At 46.2% G+C, this 26,299-nt stretch overlaps 1 protein-coding gene across 6 annotated transcripts; it reads left to right on the top strand.

Moving 5' to 3' along the window:
- The first annotated feature begins 380 nt into the window (after positions 1–380).
- Positions 381–23,929, top strand: spag9b (sperm associated antigen 9b). 6 transcript variants are annotated; one of them, XM_028408539.1, is made up of 31 exons: positions 381–1,114; positions 7,551–7,671; positions 9,070–9,140; positions 9,941–10,038; positions 13,099–13,246; positions 14,396–14,461; positions 14,933–15,338; positions 15,417–15,501; positions 15,580–15,704; positions 16,093–16,150; positions 16,765–16,917; positions 17,001–17,058; positions 17,142–17,272; positions 17,353–17,409; positions 17,518–17,520; positions 18,343–18,516; positions 18,706–18,835; positions 18,912–19,001; positions 19,093–19,254; positions 19,360–19,531; positions 19,619–19,801; positions 19,905–20,061; positions 20,180–20,308; positions 20,378–20,458; positions 20,532–20,599; positions 20,688–20,836; positions 20,921–21,092; positions 21,184–21,297; positions 21,457–21,636; positions 21,795–21,926; positions 22,022–23,929. In XM_028408539.1, the coding sequence occupies exons 1-31, from the start codon at positions 815–817 to the stop codon at positions 22,138–22,140; spliced, it is 4,092 nt and encodes a 1,363-aa protein (XP_028264340.1). In that variant the 5' UTR covers positions 381–814; the 3' UTR covers positions 22,141–23,929. The 6 variants fall into 6 exon arrangements, with proteins under 6 accessions (XP_028264340.1, XP_028264338.1, XP_028264341.1 ...); XM_028408537.1 differs by having other exon boundaries at positions 18,337–18,516; XM_028408540.1 differs by lacking the exon at positions 17,518–17,520.
- Positions 23,930–26,299: the final 2,370 nt, after the last annotated feature.

Genomic DNA, 26,299 nt, shown 5'->3' with positions numbered 1-26,299 from the left:
TCACATTTTATGCAGGACTAGCTTTTAAAAGTTTTGCTTTTTACGCCATCCACGTGACGTCAACGACGTCCAGACAGGGACATCTTCAAGTGATCCTCGTAAAGTACCATTTCAAAACTCCCACCATGCCAAATTATACTTCGATCAACTTTTATACTACTAAAGCTGCATGAATGACGTACTTTTTGGTGGTAGACCCACATGTGAGATGAGTTTACAAAGTTGTTTATGATGTGGTGTGAGTCAATTGGGCACAGAATGAATAAACAGGGAATTGTTTGTACTTTCTCTCCGCCTCCAAACGTCACACCACACTAACTGTATATAAGCGGTCTTTTATCATTATTAAAATTATTTGTGAGCTTTGCCTTTAAGAGCTCTATTTGTTTGTAACAGTCTGACACTGGAGTCTTCCGGTGTTTTTTGTTGATTGTTCGCTGATATACTCAAGATAAACAAACATTTCCCCGCAGTGTTTACTATTTTGTTTGGGTGTTGAATTGCTGTGTTCCGTTTTTTCCGACAGCGCCTGAACGCAGCAGCAGCAGCTCATCTGTTGGACGGGGGAAACTAATCAGGAGCCAAGTGAAGACTTTTCACGGCTAGCAGTGTGTCAAAGTCCTCCGTCCAGGCTGCAGAGGGACACAGGAGTGTGTCGATGAAGTACAGCGTCTCCTGAGCACCAGAACCAACAGTCGAACTATGTTTTAGGAGCTATATTTGTAGTTGTAGCGTTAAAAGTACGCGGCGGACAGCCCGTGTCCAGCTGAAGCTCGGCGGCTAGCTCATTAGCCTAGAAAGAAGTGTAAGAAAAATGGAGCTGGACGACGTAGTCCTGTATCAGGACGACTCGGGCAACTCGACCATGATGTCCGAGCGGGTCTCCGGTTTGGCAAGTTCCATATACCGCGAGTTCGAACGGCTCATCGAGAAATACGACGAGGACGTGGTGAAGGAGCTGATGCCGCTGGTCGTCGCCGTGCTGGAGAACTTGGACTCCGTGTTCCTTGTCAACCAGGAGCACGAAGTGGAGCTGGAGCTACTGAAGGAGGACAACGAGCAGCTGGTGACCCAGTATGAGCGAGAGAAAGCCCTGAGAAAACACGCAGAGGAGGTGGGTCCACATATCACTGCCAAACTCGGATTAAAAAAAAAAAGTCGTGTTATCAAGATTAGGCGGCGGATTAGCTTAGAAAATTATGAGTTGTGATGCTAATCGTGTGTGTTTAAACTCTTCATCCTCATTGTTTTATGATGTTTTCTGTACTTGCAGCCGAGTTACACCTGTTGATTATTGTCCACTCAAACACAAAGTGGTGCAATAACACGTAAACATTGACCCATGTTCAATATTTCTGATCATAAAATGACATTATTATTGATAGAACAGACTCGTCTTGTGCAGGGTGTCAGCTCTGAGTCACTCTAGCTGCAGGTTTGTGTCACCATGGATCCTTATTTTGCAGTGATTGCCAGCTTAAAAAGTCAGCCAAGCTTCAGATGTGCATGCAAACCAGACAGGAGTGTGTTTGTCACCTCTCACACACACACACACACAGACACACACACATTTGAATTCCAGTGATCAGATTCAGCTTGTATTTGATTCCACCAGGGTGACACCATCCGCCCGGGTCGCCATGTCCTTCATTAACTGCAGAGCTGTTTGTGTTGGCAACAATCGACAGTGGTGCGTTTAAACCAGTTGTGTAGGTGCTGCACTCCTGCACATGCAGTAAAAAGTGAATGTTGGTGGCAGACGATGAGTTGAAGCAGTGAATTCTCTTGAATGTCTTGTGGCATGTGCACACATCGTGCAGCCACCACCTGTTGATGCATTGATTTTTCTCTCCTCATAAGCTTGCATAAGCCTCAAATGCACAAACACTAGACTTGTTGTGTATCCGTGTTATTGTACGACTTTTAGGCCCCGTTCACACTGGAGAAAGTCATTCCAGCTAGAGTAGGATTGAGTCCAGACAGCCTTTAAGCTGGATGCGTTCAGACCTATTTTCAAATCTGGCTAGCACACAGTTGTGTCCGCACTCAATCCGGCTTCATCCAGCATGTTTGCTGTCCTCCAAACCACTAGGTGGCGCCTTGTAATATACAGAGTCGGTAGGACCGCGTGTGCGCATGCGTTTTTTTTGTCCTGTGTCGCGCCCATTGACAGTAAAAACTATGGACAGAGCTTCCGTGACGTCACCCGTTTGTTTCTGAAGAGCCGTTCTGAGGCTCGGTGGGAGGTTCCGGGACGTTGATGACCGCCGCCATGTTGGCAGCGTCACGTCCGCCAAAACTCCAAATATGGACAAAAAGGGGGAGCACGAGCGGGGTTTAGGGGGGCGGGCGATCGTGGAAGCAGGAAACTCACGTTGTGATACGTCAACTGTCTGTCACTCAAGCGGCAACACCCATAATTATGCGTAATTTTAAGTCCGAATACAATTGAAACGAGTGAGTTGTAAAAAAAATTCACCCCCCCTACAATTGACACTAGAAGAGAACCTATCATCTGAGACCAGAGTGGTTTTTTGTACCAGGCTGTAAACATGTTTTTTTTCTGCTGTGAAGTCGGCCATTTTAACATGGGAGTCTATGGGAAATTACTCGCTTTTGGAGCCAGCCCCCAGTGGTTGTGGCGTGAATTACACGTTTTGACACTTCCGCATGGGCTTCAAGTCTGAGCCCCGAAGGTTGCCGCTTGGTCGCGCCCCGTGAACCGGATGTAGCACATCGCTAACCGAAAGTAGCATGTTGCTAGCCGGATTCGCTCGCCACATTTGCGTTCACACCTGAGCCACATTTGAGCCAATCTGGCTAGATCTACCTCTCGTGGGTGGATCTAGCCGGATTGAAATCAAACTGGATACAGCCGGATTCGAGGTGTTCACACTCAGGAAAAAAAACACATCTGGATTGATCTGGATGCGGCCGAATCCTGCTTAAGCCACATTTTTTCCCCCAGTGTGAACGGGGTATTAATGAGACATGCCCCGGCCCCGTTGTAAACACCTGTATCATTAGCCGGGAGTGAGTGTCGTCCACCAAAGCTCTATCACTGCTTTTGCAGTCTTCTACCTGCTGCAGGCTCCCGGACAGATATCGTACTAATTGAAGGAGAACAATTTAAAAGCTTCAACAATGCATAAAAAAATTCTGAAAACCCTCAGTGAGGATAATATGTGAGACCTTTATTTGCTAAAAGTTAAATAAAAAGTCACAGGCAGCACAATCAGGCTCTGAATTTGGGAAAAATGTGTCCATAAGACTGAAAAAAACAATAAATTATGATTTAATACAACACTAGAGTGGCTGTGGCTGAAAGAGGTCCTTCAAATGAGCAGCTTTTGTTTCTAACATAGCCCCGAGAATGAATTGCGCTGCTGTTATATCTGGTCACAGTTTGAGCAGTCACTTGGTTGCATTTCATAAATTTGTCCTTTAGAGGCAACGAGACCTTGAATGCCTCGTTTGTTCTTTTCGGCTTATGATTGCTCGAGGTTTAGAAGTACTTGGCAAGACTCAAATTAAATCTTACATCAAACAGGAGACGGATGCTTTTAAGAAAATAAAACTCAGAGACGCGGAAATTCAGAATTAATAGATTGAAAATGATCTGGTTGTGTTTTAAGCCGCAACATCTGATAAAGTACGTTTGAGTTAACTCCTCCTAATCCCCCCTCATATTTAGACTTTTTTCCCCCATAAGCATCTTTAACATGAACAGCTGCAGGGGTCTTAATCTGGCTTATTTTTCCAGTCTGCACATGGATAATCCCAGTAAAATTACCAGTGTCCAGCAGGCTTAAGCATGGGAAATGGATTAAAATGTTATATTACAAAACCTAATACATTTTAATATCTTATTTGTGACCTTTTCCATGAGTTAAATGTTGAATGACGAGCTCAACAGGTCACAGAGCAGCATGTTAATAATTTATGTCACGTTGTGACGGGCTGCAGCAGCTTCTAGACTGATGTGTGCACACAGGCTCATATTAGTAGGCAGCATGTTGGTGTGAACAGACATGTTGATGGTGTCATGGTGCTCGTCTATTTATATCCTCTGTGCGAGTTGACAGTCCTAACTTAGGATGTCACTTTCACAGTTGTTGACATTATTCTTTCATTGGTTCCAGTTATGGTTTTGTCCTTGGGACTTCCTGTTGTTATTGTCCACACTGACACCATCACAACACAACGGACAGTCCTCTGCCTCTTAGCATGTTATACTGTGTTATTAAATAAGGCAACACTCAGGTGGAGGTGCTTACAGTCTGCAGGATGCCAGAGGGCAGAGCTGTATCTAGAGCGTAGCTCTAAAAAGTCCCAGATCACGCCGGCGTGATTGTATTACGTGACATTTTCAACACGTCGTAACAGAAAAACCCTGCCATCTACAATGCTGTCGATCTTTTCCATCTTTGGAAAGTGCAGATTTCGAACGTTCACCCAGTATTTATTTTATGTTGATACACCCAGTAAAACCAGAGATACGATACGTTTTAGTTCGAGTATTTGTCAGAGCATAAAAGTGCGATCAGGGCGCTCGGCAGGCGTTGGATTTCTCTCGCCGTACTCGTCAATTTTGGTCTTTTTACAAGTCGGTCAGATATAAATAGTAGATAAATAGTATTTTTTTCCATTCAGATTTAGTGACTTTTTGTTTGTTTTGGGGCCCAATATGTTAATAGAGTAGGTTAAACCTAAAAATAATGATCAGATCTTATAGGTGAGGTTGTGCTGAAAAGGACACCAAACATGGGTATGGTAATATTTTCAATGTGGGATATTAAGACAAAACCAAAAGCATTCATAAACAGCCAGAATAGGCCCAGACTTGTGAAGGATAAATGATATTAAAGCGAAACTGTTTAAATGCAAATATGTCAGCCAGCTCTCTCTCTCTCTCTCAAAGGAAGCTAATGAGTAGCAGGGCACCGGCTCACTTACTAAGCTGCTCATTTGAACGGCAAGTCAGTCTGTGAAGAAAAGCAGCAGATTAATCTCAGCAAATAAACACATTGTACCGGCCAAGTCCTACTTTCCTCTGCTCCTAGCCCAGAGGAATACCACCACCACCACCACCACCACCACCACCACCACCACCACCACCACCTCCTCTGACTGGTCCGTCTCAGTAGAGCAGAGGAAAAGGCTAGGCAGGAAATTCTTGGGGAAAAACCGGCACTTCCCTCAGTTTCTTTTGTCCCACTCAGGGTCGTCTGCTGACCCCACATCCCGGTTAAAAAAAAATAATGCTGATTGATCGCCATGACGACCTGTAAAGACTCACCAGAACGGCTGGTTTATGGTGGCTGAGGTTAAAACATGAGCGTGGTAAACCAGACGTCTGCATGTCGTGTTAGCATTTAGCTAACATTGATATTGTCCACACTCTAATACCATCACATGTCAGATATCGTACTAGTGCAGCCACATGTTGTCATAAGTGTAATGAAGCACAGATTCTGATCAGTGTAATTCATTATGACACACACACACACACACACACACACACACACACACATTTAGCCGGTCATGCAGCAGTGTGTGGGTGAATCAGTGGGTTTTTGTGTGAATGCTGTAGAAGAAAGCCTTGTCTGTCATTATAACTGATATTATCTGAATTTCACAGCAGCTCTACTTAAAATATTACACAAAAATCCATTGATATTGATCCTAGCATGATTGCAGACTGTAGTTTTATCATATTCAGGTCAGTCACACAGTGTGAGACGTGTGAGGATGTTCTCACCAAAATGGTGCAGGCTCTATAACAAATGATGAATCATGCAATGTGTAATGCTGTGTTATCCTGTTTGACTCACTGTAGCAGTGTTGTCAGTCTATTGTGTCTGGCCTCACACGGCCCAGCTTTCCTAAATGTCCCAGTAGCAATCCACAGCCAAAAACACAGAAAGGAGCTGATTTCACTCTCTGTCAATTGACTGCCAATACAGTGGAGCCCTGTGTGTGTGTGTGCACTTGTTCTGGAACCACATATGTGTGTGTGTGTGTATGAGAGTGTGTGCTGTTGGTGCTCAGAGACAAAGAAGGCATTATACATGCAGCGTAGGGGGAAGAGTGCACGCTAAAGTGCTGGAACACTTATTCTCTGGAGCGCTGTCATATGCACAGTCCTCCTCCTTCCTGGGTCATATGAGGAGCAGCAGGGTAAGAGGAAGAAGTTTGGAGTCGTGTCACTCATAGAGTTTCTTTCATGGTGTTAGGTCTCTGTACGTACAGAGGATTAGGGCGTCCACCTTCCCCCCCCATGAGCCCTCCAGTCTGTGGTCTAGCCCAGTGTTACGTTAATGCTCTTATTAGATTTACACGGAAAATGCTGCATTACTGCCCATTCCTCGGTGCTTAAGACGCTCTCCCCAGGCTCTTATAGACCCTGCTGTGCCTTCAGTAGGTTCCTCAACCACAAACTAACTTGTGTTTCCCTCTTTATCGAGCGTCATCTAAGACGATTAATGGCAAATCAAGTGCTCCTCTCTGAAATAACTCCAACCCTCGGGCAGAGAACGACCTCCCGGTCCATCAATGTTTCACTTGTTCCATAAAATCCATTATAAAAATGGAGGCCGCAAAAAAACAACAACAACAGAAACACCTTCGTGAGACACCTCCCGATTTCAAAGAGGCCGCTTGTAACCGGCTGCTCAGGTGACCCTCATTTCTCTGCAGATGACGTCCACCCTCGGCTCGGCTCGGGGCGCTGACTGCAGGGGCCTCTTATCCACCAGCATCACAAGACTGCGTGTTTACAGGCATGGCAGCAGACACCTGACTCAGCTGATCATCTGAAATATCAGTACAAAGCACAAACAAGAGGCCAAAACTACACGGTGTAATTCCAGTTATTAGAGTTGAAAGCTGGAGATGTTCACATGCTAATATCCACCGTTTCTTTCATGACTTAAGGAAATATTTGCACGTAAGAAACAGGAACCAGATATTTGTAGTAAGTGCTGAAGTTTTATTGATGTTTTAAATATGAGAAAAAGGATGGTGATACTCTGCTGAAGCTCGCTGAACGTCCAGAGAGTCTTGTCTTGTTCCTCAGAGACCTGTTTTCCCACCAGAGTTCATTAAAGTTTCATCTAATCACAAACAAAGTGTGAATTTTCAGCGGTTGAGTTGGCGTTAAATGGATCAGATTTGATGGTGCACGGTGGTTTACTGGCTGGAGATGTTTACCCTGATGAGATCAGTGAAGTAGCGTCGTCACAACGATTTATTATGCATGTTTGTCGTAGTCCAGGATTTGTGAGGGAGCTGCTGCTGCTGCTGATGTGCACCTGTTGAGCAGAGAGGTTAGATGACTTTCATAAAGAACAGGAGACAGAATCTGTATGCTGCGTTTTTGCAGTGGTATCAAAACTGTTAGCATGAGCAGATCGTTATCACACACACGTCTTGAGCTCACAGAGGGCTGAGAGGAACTCTCATGCATGTGTGACATTTGTCGTAAACAAATCACCAGCTGTCAGTGTGACGATAACAATAATAATAAATGTCTGTTTCTTTATCTGCAGAGGTACATCGTCTTTGAAGACTCCCAGGAAGGCGAGAAGAAGGATCTGCAGTGTCGTCTGGTGGCGCTGGAGTCTCACACACGACAGCTAGAGATGAAAAATAAAAACTGTGCAGACCAGAGTAAGTCCACTGCATTACTGTTCACACACACACACACACACACACACAGAGGGCAGATATCCTGTGAGCAGACTCGGCAGTTTGGAGGTCTTGTGACTGTTTGCCTGATATGCTGGAGGGCAGATGGCCTGCAGCGTCCCTCCTGAATAAAAGGCCATTAGTGGCTTACTATGAATGTTTGCCTGCCAAGTCTGTTAAATGAGCTGTTATAGAAAGGCTCAGCGAATAAAAGGAGAGTTTAAGACCAGACCTGCTTGGACTTTCTAAGCTTCTTTATTAGTCTGTGTTGGAAGTTAACAAAAACAGAGGTAGAGTAGAAGAGTGTGTTCGTCCTTGTTCCACCGCGGCACACACGCCCTCTTTAATGCTGAGGGGGAAGTTTGAGAGTTCTCACTAACTTTCCTTTTATTCCTTTCAGTGTGTCACTTCTCCTTTTCTCTGTGTTTTTGAGTTTCTGTTGTTTCTAATTATGTCTGTGGACTAAATTGGCAGCAGTGTGACCACACTGTTTGATGCTGTCACTGGAAAACACACGCACAGTCTAACTCTATAAACATCAGCAATGTGTCATGACTACTAACACAACATGATGCTTTTATTTCATCACGTTTTTGTAGTTTTAGTCGGCTTTTAATGCTGCACTCAGAATCCCAAAGAGCCAGAATCCCTGTGTTTATTGCTTTATTGGACGCCTGGTAGGAAGATGACTTATTTTAGTGTGAGATATTCGGGTTTTGCATGTGGGGTTTCTGTAGAATCACTTCATTTTTTTTTTCTGCACACCTCCATATTACCTCCACTTCCTCTATCAGCCACACTTCATCGCAGTTTTCTTCACAGCTGCTGCGTTTCATTGATCATGTACCGTAGGTGTAAATTCATCAAAATTTTCAACATCAGCAGTTTAAGGACATTTAGGATGGACAAAGCTGTGAATTAGGTCAGCTCAGCAGACTGTAAGGAGCGTTTCAGTGCATGGCTGGAATCTGAACAGCACACTCAACAGCTGTCATCTTGTTTTGCCTGCAAATAAGCAGAGAGCCACCTGAGAGCAACAAGCTCTGGAGTCAGTAAGTTTTGAAGTCATTTCCAGTTCAAAGTTTTATGATAGAAATCCCACAGGAACAGTCCCGGACTCACAAAGCTACACTGCCCAGGCCGTGATGGGCTGTTTAAATATATGTTTTGACTGAAGGTTTAAAATGGGTGGAAACAAGTAGGGACGATGATTTCATGCATGAGTCAGTGATGTGAATTAAACCTCTCTGCAAGTTGCTCAGGAGGGATTTGTTGATGCATGGTTGCCCCCTTCTGGCTCTGAGATAGTATTGCAGTACATACAAAGATGTTTCTTCGTTGATCTGCCTCTAATGAATAAACCTTTTCTGTCTTGTCCAGTCAGCAGGTTGGAGGAGAGAGAAGCAGAGCTCAAGAAGGAGTACAATGCACTTCATCAAAGACACACAGAGGTGAGACAGTTTGTCCTTAAAGAAGATGCATCAGAGCCAGTTTTCAGTGGTCAGTGGTCACTAAATCCACACAGAGACGATAATAAACATGTGTGTCCACACAAAACCACTGAAGGGGTGCTGCAGCCTTACCACAGACACACCTAAGCTTGTCTTCGTGTGGACAAGGCCTCAGACTGCTGAAAAAGTTCCTGCTGGGTCTGATAGAAAGCTGTCAGAATACACAGAGCATCACCTGTGATTGTGACTTCTGTCCACACCTGAAAGCTCCTGCATGGGACACATCAGAACTGGAGCAAGAGGTTCCCCTGGTCTGGTTTTAATTTGACATCATGGATGGGCGGGTGATTGCACTAAAATTCCCTGTGTGTGAGGTTTTCAGATGCATAAAACACAGAAAACTGTCAAAAAACTGCGTCTGTGTTGGATTGAAAAGACTTCTCGAGCAGGCCAGGTGATTAAAACATGAGGGATCTGAAATGAATTTGGTCTCTGCTGAGCCTTTGGTCGGCCTCTGCCTGTTATCCATTATGCATCACCAACAGATGCATCAGTGTCCAAACAAATCCTCTCTGGCCTCTGCTGATCTGAATAAAGCTGCAGGAGATGAAAGCCTGATGAAAACTGTCACCTACACACTGTTTGTTCGTCTCCAGCAGAGAGACGGAGCCTGTCTGTCACAGGTGTGGGCTGCATATGAGCGATCAGGATGTGGAGGAGGACATCTTGACAGTTTACAAATAGATGTGGTTCTCCTCTACTCTTCAGTACTGCTAATTCTGTTATTATGTGTCTTCCAGATGATCCACAGCTACATGGATCACCTGGAGCGGACTAAACACCTGCATGCAGCGACGACGGCTGAGCCTGCAGACTCAGGCACGGCTACCAGAACACGGTTAGACGGCCTCTCACTGTCGTTACACATTCCCTTTTATTAGGACGCTGTGGCTCAGTGTTAACTGGATTTTAGAAGTCAAGAAGCCGGATGGTTGGAGTGTTGCATGTGTATGTGGGTGATTCTCCTGGTCTGCAGTTCTACACAGCTCTCCTCCCACACACACAGTAGACCCTCCCTACAGGCTAGAAGCAGAAATAGGTCAGTGAACCTGTCTCAGAGGGGAAAAACGCAGCATTTGAAAGCAGCACCAGCTTGGATGAAGATAAATGTTCTGTGATGTGATGAGTGGTAATAAGAGGAGACCACTGCAGGGACAGATGGAGGATGCTGTGGATGTTGTGTAACTTTGGGCTGTTGTCAGAATGATCTAACCCTAACCCTTGGATGGGATGATCCATTGCTCACTTGCAGAGGAGATTATAGCTGGGCACCCTCAAAAGGGCAACCCCATGTAGGGTGTTTTGGACCAATTTGCCTTTGGTGACCCTATTGCTGGGTCAAAAAGGCATATCAAAAGGCGTCCTTCGACTCTGCACGCTTCTTACACAGACAGTTTTTTGAGTGTGGTGGTCGGCTTCATCTCATTTTTCTTTTGGAATGTCTGCATTCATCATGTCATGCTCGCAGAGGTCACGCTGAGGTTCGCAGTGCTGGTTTGTTGGTCCGGTCACCAAGACTAAAATTTTTAACTTTATAATTAATAGCCTTCAAAAGCAGGGATGTCCCGATCTGATCACGTGATCGGAAATCGGGCCAGATTACGCGATTTCAGACTCGATCTGAATCGGACATTACCTCCCGATCAGGACTCAAATATATTTATTAGGACTCTCAAAGTTAACGCCTTCTGTGCAGGGTGGCTCTGTGTCCTGTAGTGTAGGGGTATGACATTTGCTTTTGGCGCGAGAGGATCGGATCGGGACTCGGTATCGGCAGATACTCAAAATCAAATGACTCGGACTCGAGGGCAAAAAAACCCGATCGGGACATCCCTATTCAAAAGTGTTGTTTGTCACAGAGCTTATTGGCTGCAATAAAAGAAAAGGCATAAATAAGACCTCCCTGCAGCACTAAACCTCAGATCTGACTTTAGATCTGTTCATTATATCGCTTATGACTGTCTTTGTGATACAAACTTATCAATAAATCTGGAGGAGCAGTGTAGCCTACTACCACAGAAGAAGAAGATGATTTTTAGTTTCTCTTGTTCTCATGCAGGTTTCACTTTCGCTTCCACATCAAGTGTGAAAAATGAATCGTGCTGTAATGTTTTGCTCTTCCCCTCACTAGAGTTAATATAATCTTCTTACTTAGCTTACATTCAGACTCGTTTTTTGTCAGTCCCCCCGTTTTGCAGCCAGTAAGCTGCAGCCTGAGGAGAGACATATGGAACGAGCTGCCTCAGCATCCGAGAGAGAGAGGGAGAGAGAGGGAGAGAGAGAGGGAGGGAGGGGTGGTGGGAGCTATCGCAGCCAGAGAGGGAGAGTGTCGGAGTGTTCTAGACTGCACAGCGGCAGGCGCGTCGCATCTCGGCAGAAGATAGAAGAGTAAAGGACGAAGGGAATCGGAATCGCCTGCCAGAGGAGTACAGTGAAGGAGACCGGTGCCGCCGCCGCCGCCGCCGGCCTCTCGCTGCAGATCTGCTGCTCTGCTATAATCATTCACTGCTGCTGAAGCCACCAGGATTACTGTTTTTGTGACTGCTGCTGACTTATTGTTCTGCCTCAGCACTGAGCCAGTGGTCCTCGGCTGGAAGGATAACACCATCTCTGACCTCTCATGTAGACCTTTGTACAGTGATTCAAACAGCTGAGTTTGTTGCCTCAGTGACCCCCCTACCACCACCACCACCACCACCACCGCTCTGCTTTCATTGACTGTGCTACTCCTATCCTGCTGGTCCCCGGTGAGGCACTGGGCCATGATCTGGGGGGGGCCATGAGCCCCGGGTGTATGCTGCTGTTTGTTTTCGGCTTTGTAGGGGGAGCGGTGGTCATCAACTCTGCTGTGCTGGTGTCTCTCTCAGTGCTGCTGCTGGTTCACTACTCGGTCTCTAACGGCGGCTTACCTGCCCTGCCCTCCTTACCCTCCTTACCCAGACCCAGCAGGTACAACCTGTGTGTTTTCAGTGTGTGCAATTGTTATGTTTATCCTAACGCTGTCATCTGTCGTAGTAGCTACAGACAGTTTGCCATGTGGGTGTGTTATACAGACACTACAGGATGAGACTGCACTCTGAAAGTAGGTCAAGAGAGAAAGGTACAAGTGGTGTGAGCCGTGTGTACACCTGATTTCCATGCTGTTTATAATCACACTGTATATATTTGCTGCTTTTTTTCTTGCTCGGTCAGAAAGCAGCGCTGGTCACCATCAGTCCCCTGCCCCCGTGTGACCTCCTCCCTCTCAATACTGTGGTGTGTCTATTGTTTTTTTTGGGCTGCTGCTTTTCATCTCTGCTGTATTCCCCATGGCAGCCATTGTTCTGCTCACTCTGCACAGTTTTTTTTTTTTATACCTGGTTGCCAGAGTGAGAAAAGCTGCCAGTGTGTTAATGCACTGGTGCACCGGAGGGTGCAGGATATTCATTTTTCATCTTGTTTTTGTTCTTGTTTGCATGTCACCAGATGCAGAGAGTTTTAGTAGTGGATAGAATTTGCTCTTTCTGATGTTTCCCAGCCTCTTTGGGAAGTTCTTCTTAGCTAATAGTGTACAACTGACACAAAATTGTGTTATTGCCTGCAGCTAGAAGGTGGGAGATAATGGAGTTTTTGAGGCAACCAGTTATTCCTCCTCTCACCTCTTTATGCCGAGGGAGTCTTTGCTACAACACCCCTCTGTGACGTCTCCACTCAGTCTGCTCATTCAGTTCAATGTAGTTATTAGTGTGTAATAACTGATAAACGACAGGCGCTGTTCAACACGCTGCACTATAGCCTAATTTACCTGTTGGTGGTGTGTCTGTAGGCATCCAAACTAATGAGGGCCAACATTATTTATTGCCTTTCTTTTTAAGGTGGTGGACATGGCAAGGATTATACTGTCTCTTTCTGTCTCCAGGAAGGAACGTCCCATCTCAATGGGTGTATTCCACCTTCATGGGGCCGATGGTATGACCTCTGACATCCAAAGAGAACCTGTGGACGCCCCATCTGAACCATGGAGATTCAACAATCTTAGCCACCCGCGGTCCAACGCCAGCCTCAAGGTATGACACTGACAACAGTTAGAAAGTTAGCGAGCTTCCCACGGATCAGCCTGGTGACATCATCCCCAGTTCAGCTCAGAGGTTGTGGAAACTAAATGTGCCGGCGAACACAGAAAAAGAAAGAGTACGTTTCTAGTCGCAGAGAAAGGCTTGTTCACAGTGTGTCCAGAATTTTTAGTAGCTTGTGTTTGTGTGTAATTGTGTGTGTGTGTGTGTGAGTGTGTGTGTGTGTGAGAGAGAGAGAGAGGTGGTGGCGTCGAGCCCAGGAAGCAGGGGAAGTGGTACCATTCGGGGGCCTGCCTTTAACCTCAAGGGAGGGTGGAAAGGACACAGTGTCTTCACATTGTTGCCGTTGGAAACCATCCTCCCAGCAAGGCTCCATCATGCATATTAATGACCATCTAATAAGTATTCATTCCATGGTTATTACATTAGTACTGGACGTAGAAGTGGGGTGACTTTTGGTAACCTAAGTACAGTTTTTTTACCCCTCAGTGCAGCTGCACAGCAGTGTCTTTGTGTTTCATCCTCTGACTTGACATCTTCCTCAGATTGAAGGATGCCTTCCCTCTCGCCATGTTTAGGGTGTTTGTGGGTGCACGGAAGAGCCAGTGGCAGCAGAGGAGCAACCCTCTCCTCTAATTGGCCACTCGGTGCTACTATAGCAACAATAAGAGTGACGCCAGCATCCAGACAGCAAGCGATGTGAAAGGAAATACTCCCATCAGCGAGGGAGAAAGTAATGCCTCATTCAGTGCTTCACATTCTCTTCTGTTCAAGTGTAGCCTCCCCTTTCTGTGTGTTCGTCAAGGTGACAGAGTGATGTGTATGGATGCTTTGATTGATTCATTTCCATCATCACAGTGTGCTATTTATAGGAGCGAGGTCGCTGGTATTAGCAGATCCAAACAATGCAGGCTTGGAAAGAGTGGATGCCACTCCCGGCTGATGAAACCTTAGAGTATGAGATTGGAACTGTAAATGCCAGTTCAGCTTTTATGAGCCTTTGCTAAGCAGCAGGTCACCTTCATGGGTGTTATTCCCACACACCCTCACATCGTTTGTTATGTTAAATATACGTTTTATGACACTGTTTTCTCCTCTGTGTGTAGTGGAAGATTAATCATAATGGTGTTTAATGCCCCTCAGTTTGAGGAACTATTTTGTCCAATCATAGTGGAGGGTGAAAGTTCACAGGACGCTGATCAGGACCAGGTAGACCTACTATAACTCTGGCATCCACCACGCTAACCTGAGTTCGTGCTCTTGTGTTGTGCTAACACTTGCACCGTCCTTCCTGTAGGATTAAATTCCAGTAAAGGTGATTTGTCCGTCTGTATTGAAGATGCTCTGGAGCAGGTTAGCTGGACAGTTATGGGTTACCATGGTGATCTGCTTCTGTTTAAAGTGAGCTTTTCATCTTAAAGCTAGGGTTAAGATCAAAACCCGCCCTGAGGGTTGCAGGTTGTATTTTGGTTTGTGTTGTGTGGAGCTGCATGGCAGTGTGTGTTGGTGTGAGGACTTTTTTTTAGCTTAATCACACAGTTTGTGCATGGTTTGTATAGAAACGACACATTTTCAAGGTCTTGTCTTGCATATAACATACTCTCAGCTGATAATAACATCATTTAGAATATTTTTTTGACTCCTGACTCTTTCCTCCTCCTCCTCCTCCTCCTCTTAAAGGATGAATTGTCCCACATAAAGCACAGCGGCTCCAAGTCCGGCACACCAACCAGCCATGGGAGCGTGTCCAAAACTGCGTCTTTACAACCGAACTCTCCCATGTCCTCTCAGGACGGCGGTACCTCTAAATCAAACACCCCTGCATCTAATAATTCTCAGTCCACCACGCCGCTATCTCCTCATGACGGCAGCTCCGCTGGCATGAGTCCTGTGTCCAACCTTGGCGCAGGTTCTGCCTCCGTCACACCGCTGTCTTCTGATGTCACCATGGAGTCTGTGGACACACCCTTACAGGAACAGCAAGGGTCAGACGGGCTCAACAAGAACCTGGACTGGAACAGCGGAAAACCAGACAGCAAGAAGAACATATCAGCCGTGCAGCAAGGGCAGCAGCAGAAAAATGATGGTCTGTACCACGTGTAATATTTAAACGTCACCGTCCCTTGTTGTCAAATCATAACTGATAATTTGGTGTTTTGAGCAGAGAGCCCGGAGAAGTCTGAGGTGCAGGCGATCATAGAGTCCACACCTGAACTGGACATGGACCTTGAAGGGTGCCAAGTGACGAGGTACAGAAGAGACTTAAAAATACTGTTATAATGACGATACTCCTTCATCCTCACGAGTCTTTTCTCTCTTCCTCCCAGCACACCGACTAAAGGAGGCATCGAGAATCTAGCGTTCGACCGCAACACTGACTCTCTGTTTGAGGAGCTGTCGTCTGCAGGAAACGACCTGATCGGAGACGTGGACGAAGGAGCTGACCTGCTGGGTAAGACTCCTCACTCTCTCTTGGTTTGGCCACAGAATGTCATTTTGTAAAGACGTTTATTTCCCTCTGAATTGTCCTTTTTCTTTGGCTTCGGGCTTTGTCACCGTTACAGATGAGTTTTCTGGTGTGTATCAATAAACCCTCCTGACCCCAGATCACTTTTACAAACTAGAATAGTTTAGTAAAGGGAAGTGATAGTATAGACTAGAATTATTCAATCTAATGTTCTAATAAAACCTTTTTTGATCACCACTTACATGACTGTCAGACTACAATTTTCTAGGTAAGAATAAAGAGAGAGTTACATCAGCGAGTAGGATGTGTGTTTTATTAAATGGCATCGTTTCCTACCACATTTTTAACTCATAATATATGTGATTAATCTCAGGTATGGGTCGGGAAGTGGAGCATCTTATCCATGAGAACACCCAGCTGCTGGAGACCAAGTGAGTATTAATCAATGTCTTATTGACTGTGTGTGAGTGGATGGTATTATTGATAGTGTGCAAACCATTGACAGTAAAAACTATGGACAGAGCTTCCGTGACGTCACCCGTTTGTTTCTGAAGAGCCGTTCTGAGGCTCGGTGGGAGGTTCCAGGACGTTGATGACCGCCGCCATGTTGGCAGCGTCACGTCCACCAAAACTCCAAATATGGACAAAAAGGGGGGGCACGAGCGGAGTTTAGTGGGGCGGGCGATCGTGGAAGCAGGAAACTCACACTGTGATACGTCAACTGTCTGTGACTCAAGCGGCAACGCCCATAATTATGCGTAATTTTAAGTCCGAATACCATTGAAACGAGTGAGTTGTAAAAAAATTCACCCCCCCTACAATTGACACTAGAAGAGAACCTATCATCTGAGACCAGAGTGGTTTTTTGTACCAGGCTGTAAACATGTTCTTTTCTGCTGTGAAGTCGGCCATTTTAACATGGGAGTCTATGGGAAATTACTCGCTTTTGGAGCCAGCCCCTAGTGGTTGCGGCGTGAATTACAAGTTTTGACACTTCTGCATGGTGTTCACTTCTGCGTGTGTGTGTGTGTGTGTTTGCCCTCAGAAATGCTTTGAACGTGGTGAAGAACGACCTGATCGCACGCGTGGACGAGCTGTCGGGTGAGAAGGAGGTTCTGCAAGGAGAGCTGGATGCCGTCAGCCAGGCCAAGACCAAGCTAGAGGAGAAGAACAAAGATTTAGAAGAAGAACTCAAAAAGTGAGTTGGATTTGAACCACATCATACACGTTTAACTGTTCGGGCACAGATGTAAAAAAGGTTTGTTTGTGTTATTTTTCCAGAGTTCGAGCAGAACTAGAGGAGGCCAAACAGAAGGTCAAGAACGACAATGAAGACGATGTGAGTCCTTCGTACTTGGGTTATATTCTTTCATTAACCAGATGAGAACCTGTTGAGAGCTTTAAGTGTCGGCCATCTTGCAGAGTGACGTGCCTACAGCGCAGAGGAAGCGCTTCACCCGAGTGGAGATGGCCAGAGTCCTGATGGAGAGGAACCAGTACAAAGAGAGGCTGATGGAGCTGCAGGAGGCCGTCAGGTGGACCGAGATGATCCGGTAAGAAACGTTACTGAGGCAACAAAAACTAACAAAGAAGGAAAGAAAACATGTGAAGCTGTAAATGTGCTGCCTTTCAGGGCTTCAAAGGAGAACCCAGCTCTTCCGGAGAAGAAGAAATCCAGCCTGTGGCAGTTGTAAGCTCCTCCTTTCTTCTCTCTTGAAGTCGAACTAACGGAGTGATCACAGGGTTATTTATGTGTTGCTTTTCTTTTGTATTTCATGTTGTGTGGTTGTTTCTCCAGGATGTAGGTAAAATCTTTGACATGTTAAATGACCGACTTTTGGTGTTTAACAAACTCAGAACAGAGGAGAGCAAAGCAGGGAGCAGCTCCTCTGATCACAGCTGTCAGTCTCTGATTCTTTTATTGATGGTAGCTGTAAGAAACATCTGAGGAAGCTTGTGTTGGCGTTTAGTCGTGCTCTCCTTTGTTGAGTTTCATCAGGAATGGGTGTGGTGTGGTGTGAAGAGGGCTTTTGTGGTGCAGGTATCTGATGTATTTACCATCTCTGCCCTGTTTCTGTGTGTGTCCCTCTTTACTCTGCCTGGTGTTGTGATGTCTGTGTGCAGGAGGTGTGTTGGTGGGAGGGGTTACTATGGAGATGGGAGGGGTTGCCACGGAGATGGGAGGGAGGGCAGTGTGATAGTTCTAAGAAGCCTCATACAGATATATCATCAGTCATACAGTGTACTATAAGAGTGATAAAGCCCGTTCTGTGCATACTGGGAGGTGAAGCAGTGTGTCGTCAGGCCTGTTCTGCTCAGTGTTGTTGACTAACGTCCTAGTTGGTGCACAGTATTAACCCTGCACTCCCTGCTCTGCAGCATTCTGAGTGGACAGCTGCTCTGATGCTTTGCTGCTGGGAGGCCAGTGATTGGGGAGTTATCTTCTCAGCCTGGCAGCGACCTGTGTGAAAGATAGCATGGTGTGTTGGCATGATGGGAAAGAAACCTACTTAGATGTTAAACCCTGCCTCTGCTGCTGGAGCTACTGCTTGTGTCCACCCCTCTATATGTTTGTCTGTGTGCTTTTCTTCCCACTTCCCCGCCCTTACACCTCCAGTTTCAGCCGTTTGTTCAGCTCGTCGGGCGGAGCAGCCAAGAAGCCGGCGGTGGAGGCCCCGGTGAACGTCAAGTACAACGCACCCACCTCTCAGATTCAGCCGTCTGTCAAGAAGAAGAGCAGCACCCTGCAGCAGCTGCCCAGTGACAAGAGCAAAGCCTTCGACTTCCTAAATGAGGAGTGAGTCCATTAGTTTCACTAGTGATTGATTTATTGATTATTTAAATAAGAGCAAACAAGTGAAGATAATCAAAAAGCTTGGGTCTGGACAACAGCCCGAAGTTTCATACAAATACTCTGTTTATTGTTAAAAAAGATGAAGCCAGTGGCTTCAGAGCTAATATACGTGGTGTTTTTTTTGTCTCACAGAATGCCAGCTGATAACATGGTGTCCAGACGGGAACAGAAGAGGGCTCAGTACCAGCAGGTCAAAGCTCACGTCCAGAAGGAGGACGGCAGAGTGCAGGCCTACGGCTGGAGCCTACCTAAGAAATACAAGGTAAGGGACCCGCCCGCCTCGATGCCTTGATAACCGCGATGTGGATCAGCTGTGACTCGGTGGTGTTTTCTTCCAGGGCAATGGTGGTCAGGCAGAGAGTAAGGTGAAGAATCTGCCTGTTCCTGTTTTCCTCAGACCGCTGGATGAGAAGGATGCTTCTATGAAGGTGCCTCTTCCAGCTCTGCAGGTTCAAATCATAGCCTGATAGAAAACCAAACTAGCTACAATATTCATTTCTGTGCGTCTGTGTGCTCTAGCTGTGGTGTGCCGCCGGTGTGAACCTGTCTGGAGGTAAAACCAGAGATGGAGGATCAATAGTGGGCGCCAGTGTGTTCTACAGTGACGTGTCGGGACCAGAGAGCCCAAAAAGGAAGATAGGATCTCAGAGCAGCCTGGATAAACTGGATCAAGAACTCAAGGTCGCCACTCTTTTTGTTTTGTCTAGCGTGACTTAATCAAGTCATCCCACAAGGACACATTCATAATTGATGAGTAATTTGATCCTGTTGTTTTCGTCCCTGCAGGAGCAGCAGAAGGAGATGCGTCACCAGGATGAGATGTCGTCCCTCGTGTGGATCTGCACCAGCACTCAGTCCACCACTAAGGTTGTTGTCATTGATGCCAACCAGCCTGGAAACATCCTGGAGAGCTTCTTTGTCTGTAACTCCCACGTCCTCTGCATCGCCAGCGTGCCAGGTCAGCGGACGCCTGCATCACATGGAGAGAACCTTTGTTTTCCTGCAGGATTTTCCTGTCACTTTACTCGTGTGTGTTATTACTCAGGTGCCAGAGAGACAGACTACCCAGCTGGAGAGGAAGTATCATCAAACTCTGAGGCAGGACCCGTAGGAGATGACAGCACTTCAGAAACCAGTAGCAGCCCGGCGGGTGGCGACGGCATGCTCGGAGGCATCACCGTGGTCGGCTGTGAAGCAGAGGGAGCGACAGCTGTTCCTCAGACGGCAGGTGAGGACAGAGACACCGGCGAGAGCTGTCGGCATCGCAGATAATCAGCTCGAGTCTGATACATTCTTACCTGCTGCACACTGAGAGATGATCTTTGCCACAGAATCCAAACCAGCAGAAGAAGCCACAGAGGCAACAGAGACCAGCGCGGGGAGCAGCGACCAGCGGGAGACCCTGAGGGGAGTTTACACCGAACACGTCTTCACTGATCCGCTGGGAGCTCAGCAGACAGCAGAGACTCCAGCCAACTACTCTCAGAGGTACCATCAGGAGGCAGCAGGGCGCAGTCTGATCAATGACAGCTTTAGATTTATCAGTAAAGAGACCGGCGCCATTTTGGAGCACATATAAAGTCATAATAATCCTCTGTGTTCACAGGGAGAGTGATCTGCTGAAAGATGGCGTGAGTTCCAACCCCAGCGTGGAGGAGCAGGACCTGATGAGAGAAGAGGCTCAGAAGATGAGCAGCGTCCTGCCCACCATGTGGATGGGAGCTCAGAATGGATGGTGAGATTAACCCTTCATTTATGACCCGATCAGTCCTCCGTTAGCTCATCATTAACTCTGTGATTGCAGCGTGTACGTGCACTCGTCTGTGGCTCAGTGGAAGAGGTGCCTCCATTCCATAAAGCTGAAGGACTCCGTGCTCGGCATAGTGTAAGATTATTTAAATGGCAGCAATCCCATTTTATCTATGCTTGTTTTGAACGCGTCTTTTTTCCTTCCGCAGACATGTGAAAGGACGTGTGCTGGTCGGCCTCTCTGACGGCACGTTGGCTATTTTCCACAGAGGAGTAGGTGAGAGGAGACAGAAGGTCGTCAACCTCCTCCATCAATGTTTAATCAATCAATCAATCAATGTGAGCTTGTGTCTTGTGTTGATCAGACGGACAGTGGGACCTGACCAACTACCACCTGTTGGACTTGGGGAGGCCTCATCATTCCATCCGCTGCATGACCGTGGTGCACGACAAGGTGTGGTGCGGCTACAGGAACAAGATCTACGTGGTGCAGCCCAAAGCCATGAAGATCGAGGTGCACGCAGACTCCGCCCTTTTAGTCTTTTATTGGTGATGTTGAAATCTTCTTTAAGTGTTTTATGCTTCTGTCCCCTTTAAGAAATCATTCGATGCTCACCCTCGTAAAGACAGTCAGGTACGGCAGCTGGCCTGGGACGGAGACGGGATCTGGGTGTCCATCAGGCTGGACTCCACCCTCAGGCTGTTCCACGCGCACACCTTCCAGCACCTCCAGGATGTGGACATCGAGCCCTACGTCAGCAAGATGCTGGGTGAGTTTTTACCTCATCTGTCCTCAGTGAAGCTTCTTTAAAAAAAAAAACACAGACCTGGTTGTAAACAATGTGTACGACTGTCCTCCAGGCACAGGCAAGCTGGGCTTCTCCTTTGTGAGGATCACAGCTCTCATGGTGTCGTGTAATCGTCTATGGATCGGCACTGGCAACGGAGTCATCATCTCCATCCCTCTGACGGAGAGTGAGTACAACAATGACAGCTGTTATCCTTAATAACAGTAGTTCCAGTAGGTCTGTGACAGAAAGTAAACAAAAGGCAGCTTCTCAAAAGTTAAACCTGAACCTTTGTCTCAGCGGAGTGTTTATCAGATTGTGCGTCTTGATATGTGTGTGTCACCAGCTGCCAACAAAGTTGCCAAGGCGGGAGGTAACCATCCAGGAAGTGTGGTTCGCGTGTACGGGGACGACAGCGGCGACAAAGTCACGGCCGGGACATTTGTCCCTTATTGCTCCATGGCTCACGCTCAGCTCTGTTTCCATGGTCACCGGGATGCGGTCAAGTTCTTCACCGCTGTTCCAGGTAGCCGACGTGTCATCATCTGATCAGATGTTTAATATGTGTTTGCTGATCATGGTGTACTTACTGAATAGCTAAGGCTTCATCTGAATATTTAATCAACAGGGTCAAAATCTAAACTATAGCATCATTGCATTAGCAAACAGTCACTGTATTTTCAGGTCACGCAGTTCCGTCTGCGTCCTCTTTAGGAGAGGCAGCAGGCGACAGGGCGGCAGACGCCACCGCTCAGGAAGGACCCAAGTCTGTGCTGGTGATGAGTGGAGGAGAAGGCTACATCGACTTCAGAATGGGTGAGTTAGCTGCATTAAAAAAACAGCAGTGCAGCTGTTGTAAAGGGAGAAAATGACACCTGTGTGTGTCTGTGTGTGTGTGTGTGTGTGTGCAGGCGATGAGGACGGCGATGCCGAGGAGGCTGAGGACAGCCCCATGAAGCTGCAGCCCTTCCTAGCTAAAGCTGAGCGCAGCCACCTCATCGTCTGGCAGGTTTTGAGCAGCGAGGACTGACCTCTGACCTCTGACCTCTGACCATGTGATTTGGGCCTGATTTGCCTTTTTTTTCCCCCCTCTGTCAAACCACAGAGGAGCCGTGGAGGTGGACGACTCCTCTCTGCAGGCACGAGCTTAAGCAGCACTTTTGTTTTTTCTTCCTCCGCCCTGAACAGTAACTCTTACTGCTCCGAGGGCTTTTTCTCAGTGATAACCTGGATGCATGTTGTTGTTTTATTATTCCTTTTTTTTATTTGAATTACAATCTGTTATAATGCCTCCTGCTCTTTTAATATTGTTTGTGGTAGAGGACAGATTTCCGACATTTCCGGGCTCCCTCCTCCTCCTCCTCCTCCTCCTCCTCTGTTTATGGTGATCATGCTGGACTCGGAACACAAACACGCCTGTTTAGAATGCAAGATGCAGAGCGGCACGTGGAGCATATCAGAGTGCAAAAAAAATAAGGTTAATCGGTGTCCGGTTATCTTGGGGGTAAATGCAATATGTCACATTTCATCAGATTTATTTATCTAAATGTTAGTAATGGTAGCTCAGTTTGTGCCTCCGGAGGATGATACAAAAACTGCACCTTCACATTGTACTCAGAAATAAGTACAGTCGTGTTTTTTATTCTACCATTGTATATTTTCATACAAAATGACTAATAAGGATATTTTTCTACTTAAGAAAATAGCTTAAAAGTGTATATTTGGAGGGACCTGACTGTCCTCTAGCACCCACCTACAAGTCAAATTCATGTGGTGGATTCATGGACTGGTCCATGCATGGTCCCCGGCGGACGGACCTCTCTGACTGACTCCAGGCCTCTGATGATGTTCACAGTTTTAGAGATGGCTAACATTAAATGATGCTGTTCTTAATGCTAATTGGCTAAAGTTAGCACGCTAGCACATACAACACATTACACTCATATCAGCAGCGTCACTGTCGGAACGTTATCATTAGCATTTAGCTTCTGCCACCGTCTGTTGCTACACAGAGTGATGTCATAGGGCTGTGTTGGAGCTGACCAATCAGAGCAGTGAAAAGGAAAAGTGTCAACATGTGGACACACATAAAAACACTCATCCACAAGAGGCACAAACTGGAGCTACGCTAGAGTAATTTAACTGACAAAGGTTCATTTAAGAACATTTAGAAGATTGTATCCCCTCCTCCTTAGACACTTTAAGACCTCATGCCTTGGGTATCGAGGTGTGAACGGGCTGAGCTGACGCGTGACGCAGTATTTATTCGATGTTTCCCTGAACAGAATGTTCCGTTTGCTACCAAAGGTTAAAAGAAATTGCTGCAACAATAACAGTGTCCGAACCTAATATGGCACCTTTCAGCAGCATGTTCGACTCTGTGTGTAGATAAACTGCAGGTTTTTGTAACAGAGAAATTCCTAGTGTGTAGATAAGATATATTTTTAGACATATTTTGTATTTGGAAATATTTTCAGGGTGTGTGTGTGAGAGAGAGAAGCTATGAGAGGATAAAGCAACACCCTCTAATCCTTATCTCAACATTCAGAGGTCAGAACTCGAACATGTTTGCTCCCCTTTGTCTAATACTGCTCGTGGTAAAACTGTATTTTCAGAACTTTTATTTCGAATGTCTGAGTGCAGAGGAGGCCTGTCCTCAGTGTGTGTCTCTTTGTGTGTGTGTGTTCTCTCCAGGAGAGAAGAGAATTATTGTAATTTAGCCATTTCAGTATTTATTTTCAATGATTGAGCCTTTGCAGTCCAGAATGTATATGTGTACATTGATTCTGTATGTCTGAAACATGCCCTGTTATATTTGGGTTTATTGTTGGACTCTTTGTTTTACTCAGCTATGCAGACTGTCCACACACACACACACACACACACACACACACACACACACACACACACACACACACACACACACACACACACACAGTGCAGCTGAAGCTGAACTCTGGGCGATGACCGGGCAGCTCCATCCAATCACAGCGAAGGAAACTTGGCGTGTCTCCTCATCGTGTCGCCGCTCCTCTCTCTTCCAGGACACTCGGCGTCTTGTACTCCTGCAGCATCTCTAGCCTTACTTATTTTTAACAATCAATTAAAGTGATTTTTGTGGGCATGTTCTTCTGTTTTGTCTTTCACAGCATTTAAAGCTCAGTCCTGGTTGAGGATCCCACACAGGGGATAATTGGTACATCCTCCATGTTTCTTTAAGTTATCAATAGTAGACTTCCAGCTTTATATGTAAATAATATTTACACAGCGAGGTGCTATGTGTAGCATCACAAAAAGGAGGACGTTTGAGAACTTTTGTGTTCCCTCTGACTCTCCAAAAAAATCAAATTTTCTCCCGATTAGCACATCTGAAAAATACAATGTTGGTGTCAGGATGTGAAAATGTGTGGCTGCTTACAGACGTAGTGTGGTGACAGAATCGTCCTCGGAATCAGTAGACTCAGGATCAAGGAGCAGGCGACGCAGGAAGTGAGTGTACTGCTACGCATTTGTGTTATTTCATTTTTCTGAATTGTTGTGTTCACACTCATCCTGACAGCTTTCACCCTTTTCCTCTCCAACACTAGGTGGCGTCCCTGACCGACACTCTCCCAGTGATCTTACTGGAAGGACAGAAGCACCCCTCCCCCGCCTGCCATTGGTCCAGCTCTGTTCTATTCAGGGCCTCGGCTTCAGCCCGTTGAATGAGGCTGAACCGGTGCTTAGCGGGCTGAGAGGCAGATAGAGAGGCTTTAATCTCTCCCCGAGCTCTCAGCAGAACGCCTGGCTGTCATGGATCACAGCTGTGATAGTGGAGTAGGAGGTTAAGTCATACATATACACTGGATTTTCTGCTTCCTGTCAGCTGAGCCTTGATTTTGAGCTGCTAGTCACGACCTTCAGTCACACAGAGGGAACTGTTGCATGCAGGAAGTTACCTTAAATGAAAAAGTGGAGAAAATAACACCGAGATCCTGATGTTTTATCTTCTAACATAATTAGTTACCCTGTGATAATCTTATTCAGACCTTGTTTCCACATAAAATGGCCCAAAAGGTCTGAAGAAATTCACCTTTTTGGGTGGAATTATAATGATAAAGAATAAAGCTGTATACAGATTGTTAGCTTAGCATATAGAGCAATATGTTCTCTTTACATGTCTGTATGTTTTTACCAAGCAGGAGCCTCCACCTCCACCTCCTTGCCTGTATTTGGAGTTTAGGGTGATGCTGCCAAAATGGCGCCCCACTGAGACTCAATACAGCTCTTCAGAAACCTTCAGGTGACGTCACACTTCGTCAATAGTTATATACAGTTCATGGATTATTGCCGCATTACAACATATTCATTTTTATTTTGAAGTACTTGATTGTTTTTAAACCCAGGCTACAGTCTGTAGGGAGCTCCGCTGAGTGCGAGAAAGGCTATGTGTTAAAGGTCGGGCAGGAGATTTCATTCTGATGCACTTTTTGTTAAATTAGTGTAACTTCTCTTTACAGTCTGATAGCAACCGATTAGTTCGGCAGTTTCATATTAAAACGAAGAATATGAATCATCTGTGGAAGCTATAAAACACTAAAAACATCAGCCAATCCTCCGGGTGGACCCTGCGCGGAGTATTGGCTGGTTGTCACTCTCTTCCTGCTCTGCGCGCACCAGAGAGGTACGTGCATGATGGCCGAAGTCACAGACCACAGCTCGTCTTCAGGTGATGCGCGTCCATGTGATTGGGAGGCGTGGCTTCGGGGTGAGCTCCGAGAGAAAGGGGCGTGTGTTTACTTTGAAATCTGGCTGACTCTCACTGAGTTTTAAAATCTCCAACCCGACCTTTAACTTTATTATTGAGCAAAGAATTGTTGTTTTGATCATATTTGGCGCACTGAGCCTCTGCTTAACTTATTTGGTTTTGGTAGCCTGGATTCGATGGTTGTCGGCTAATTTGCTGCGGATATTTTTTGGGCTTTCCACATGATTATATTCAGGATTTCTGAAAAACATGGAGTTCTTTCATTCATGGGGAAAAAACTCTTCTGCCAGTTTGCACCGCTGCACATTAGGACAGCCAGATGGCCCCACCTCGGCTTTGACCTCTGGGTCCTGCTGATGGTCCAGGTGGTCCAACCCCCGATTACTGCTGCTAATGTCTGTTTACAGTCCGTTTCTTGTGTGTGTGTGTGTGTGTGTGTGTG

This window comes from Parambassis ranga, chromosome 6 (genome assembly GCF_900634625.1).
Source record: "Parambassis ranga chromosome 6, fParRan2.1, whole genome shotgun sequence".
NCBI classification, from domain to species: domain Eukaryota; kingdom Metazoa; phylum Chordata; class Actinopteri; family Ambassidae; genus Parambassis; species Parambassis ranga.
Note: the sequence above shows the minus strand (reverse complement) of the source record. Positions and strands in the feature narration are given on the sequence as shown.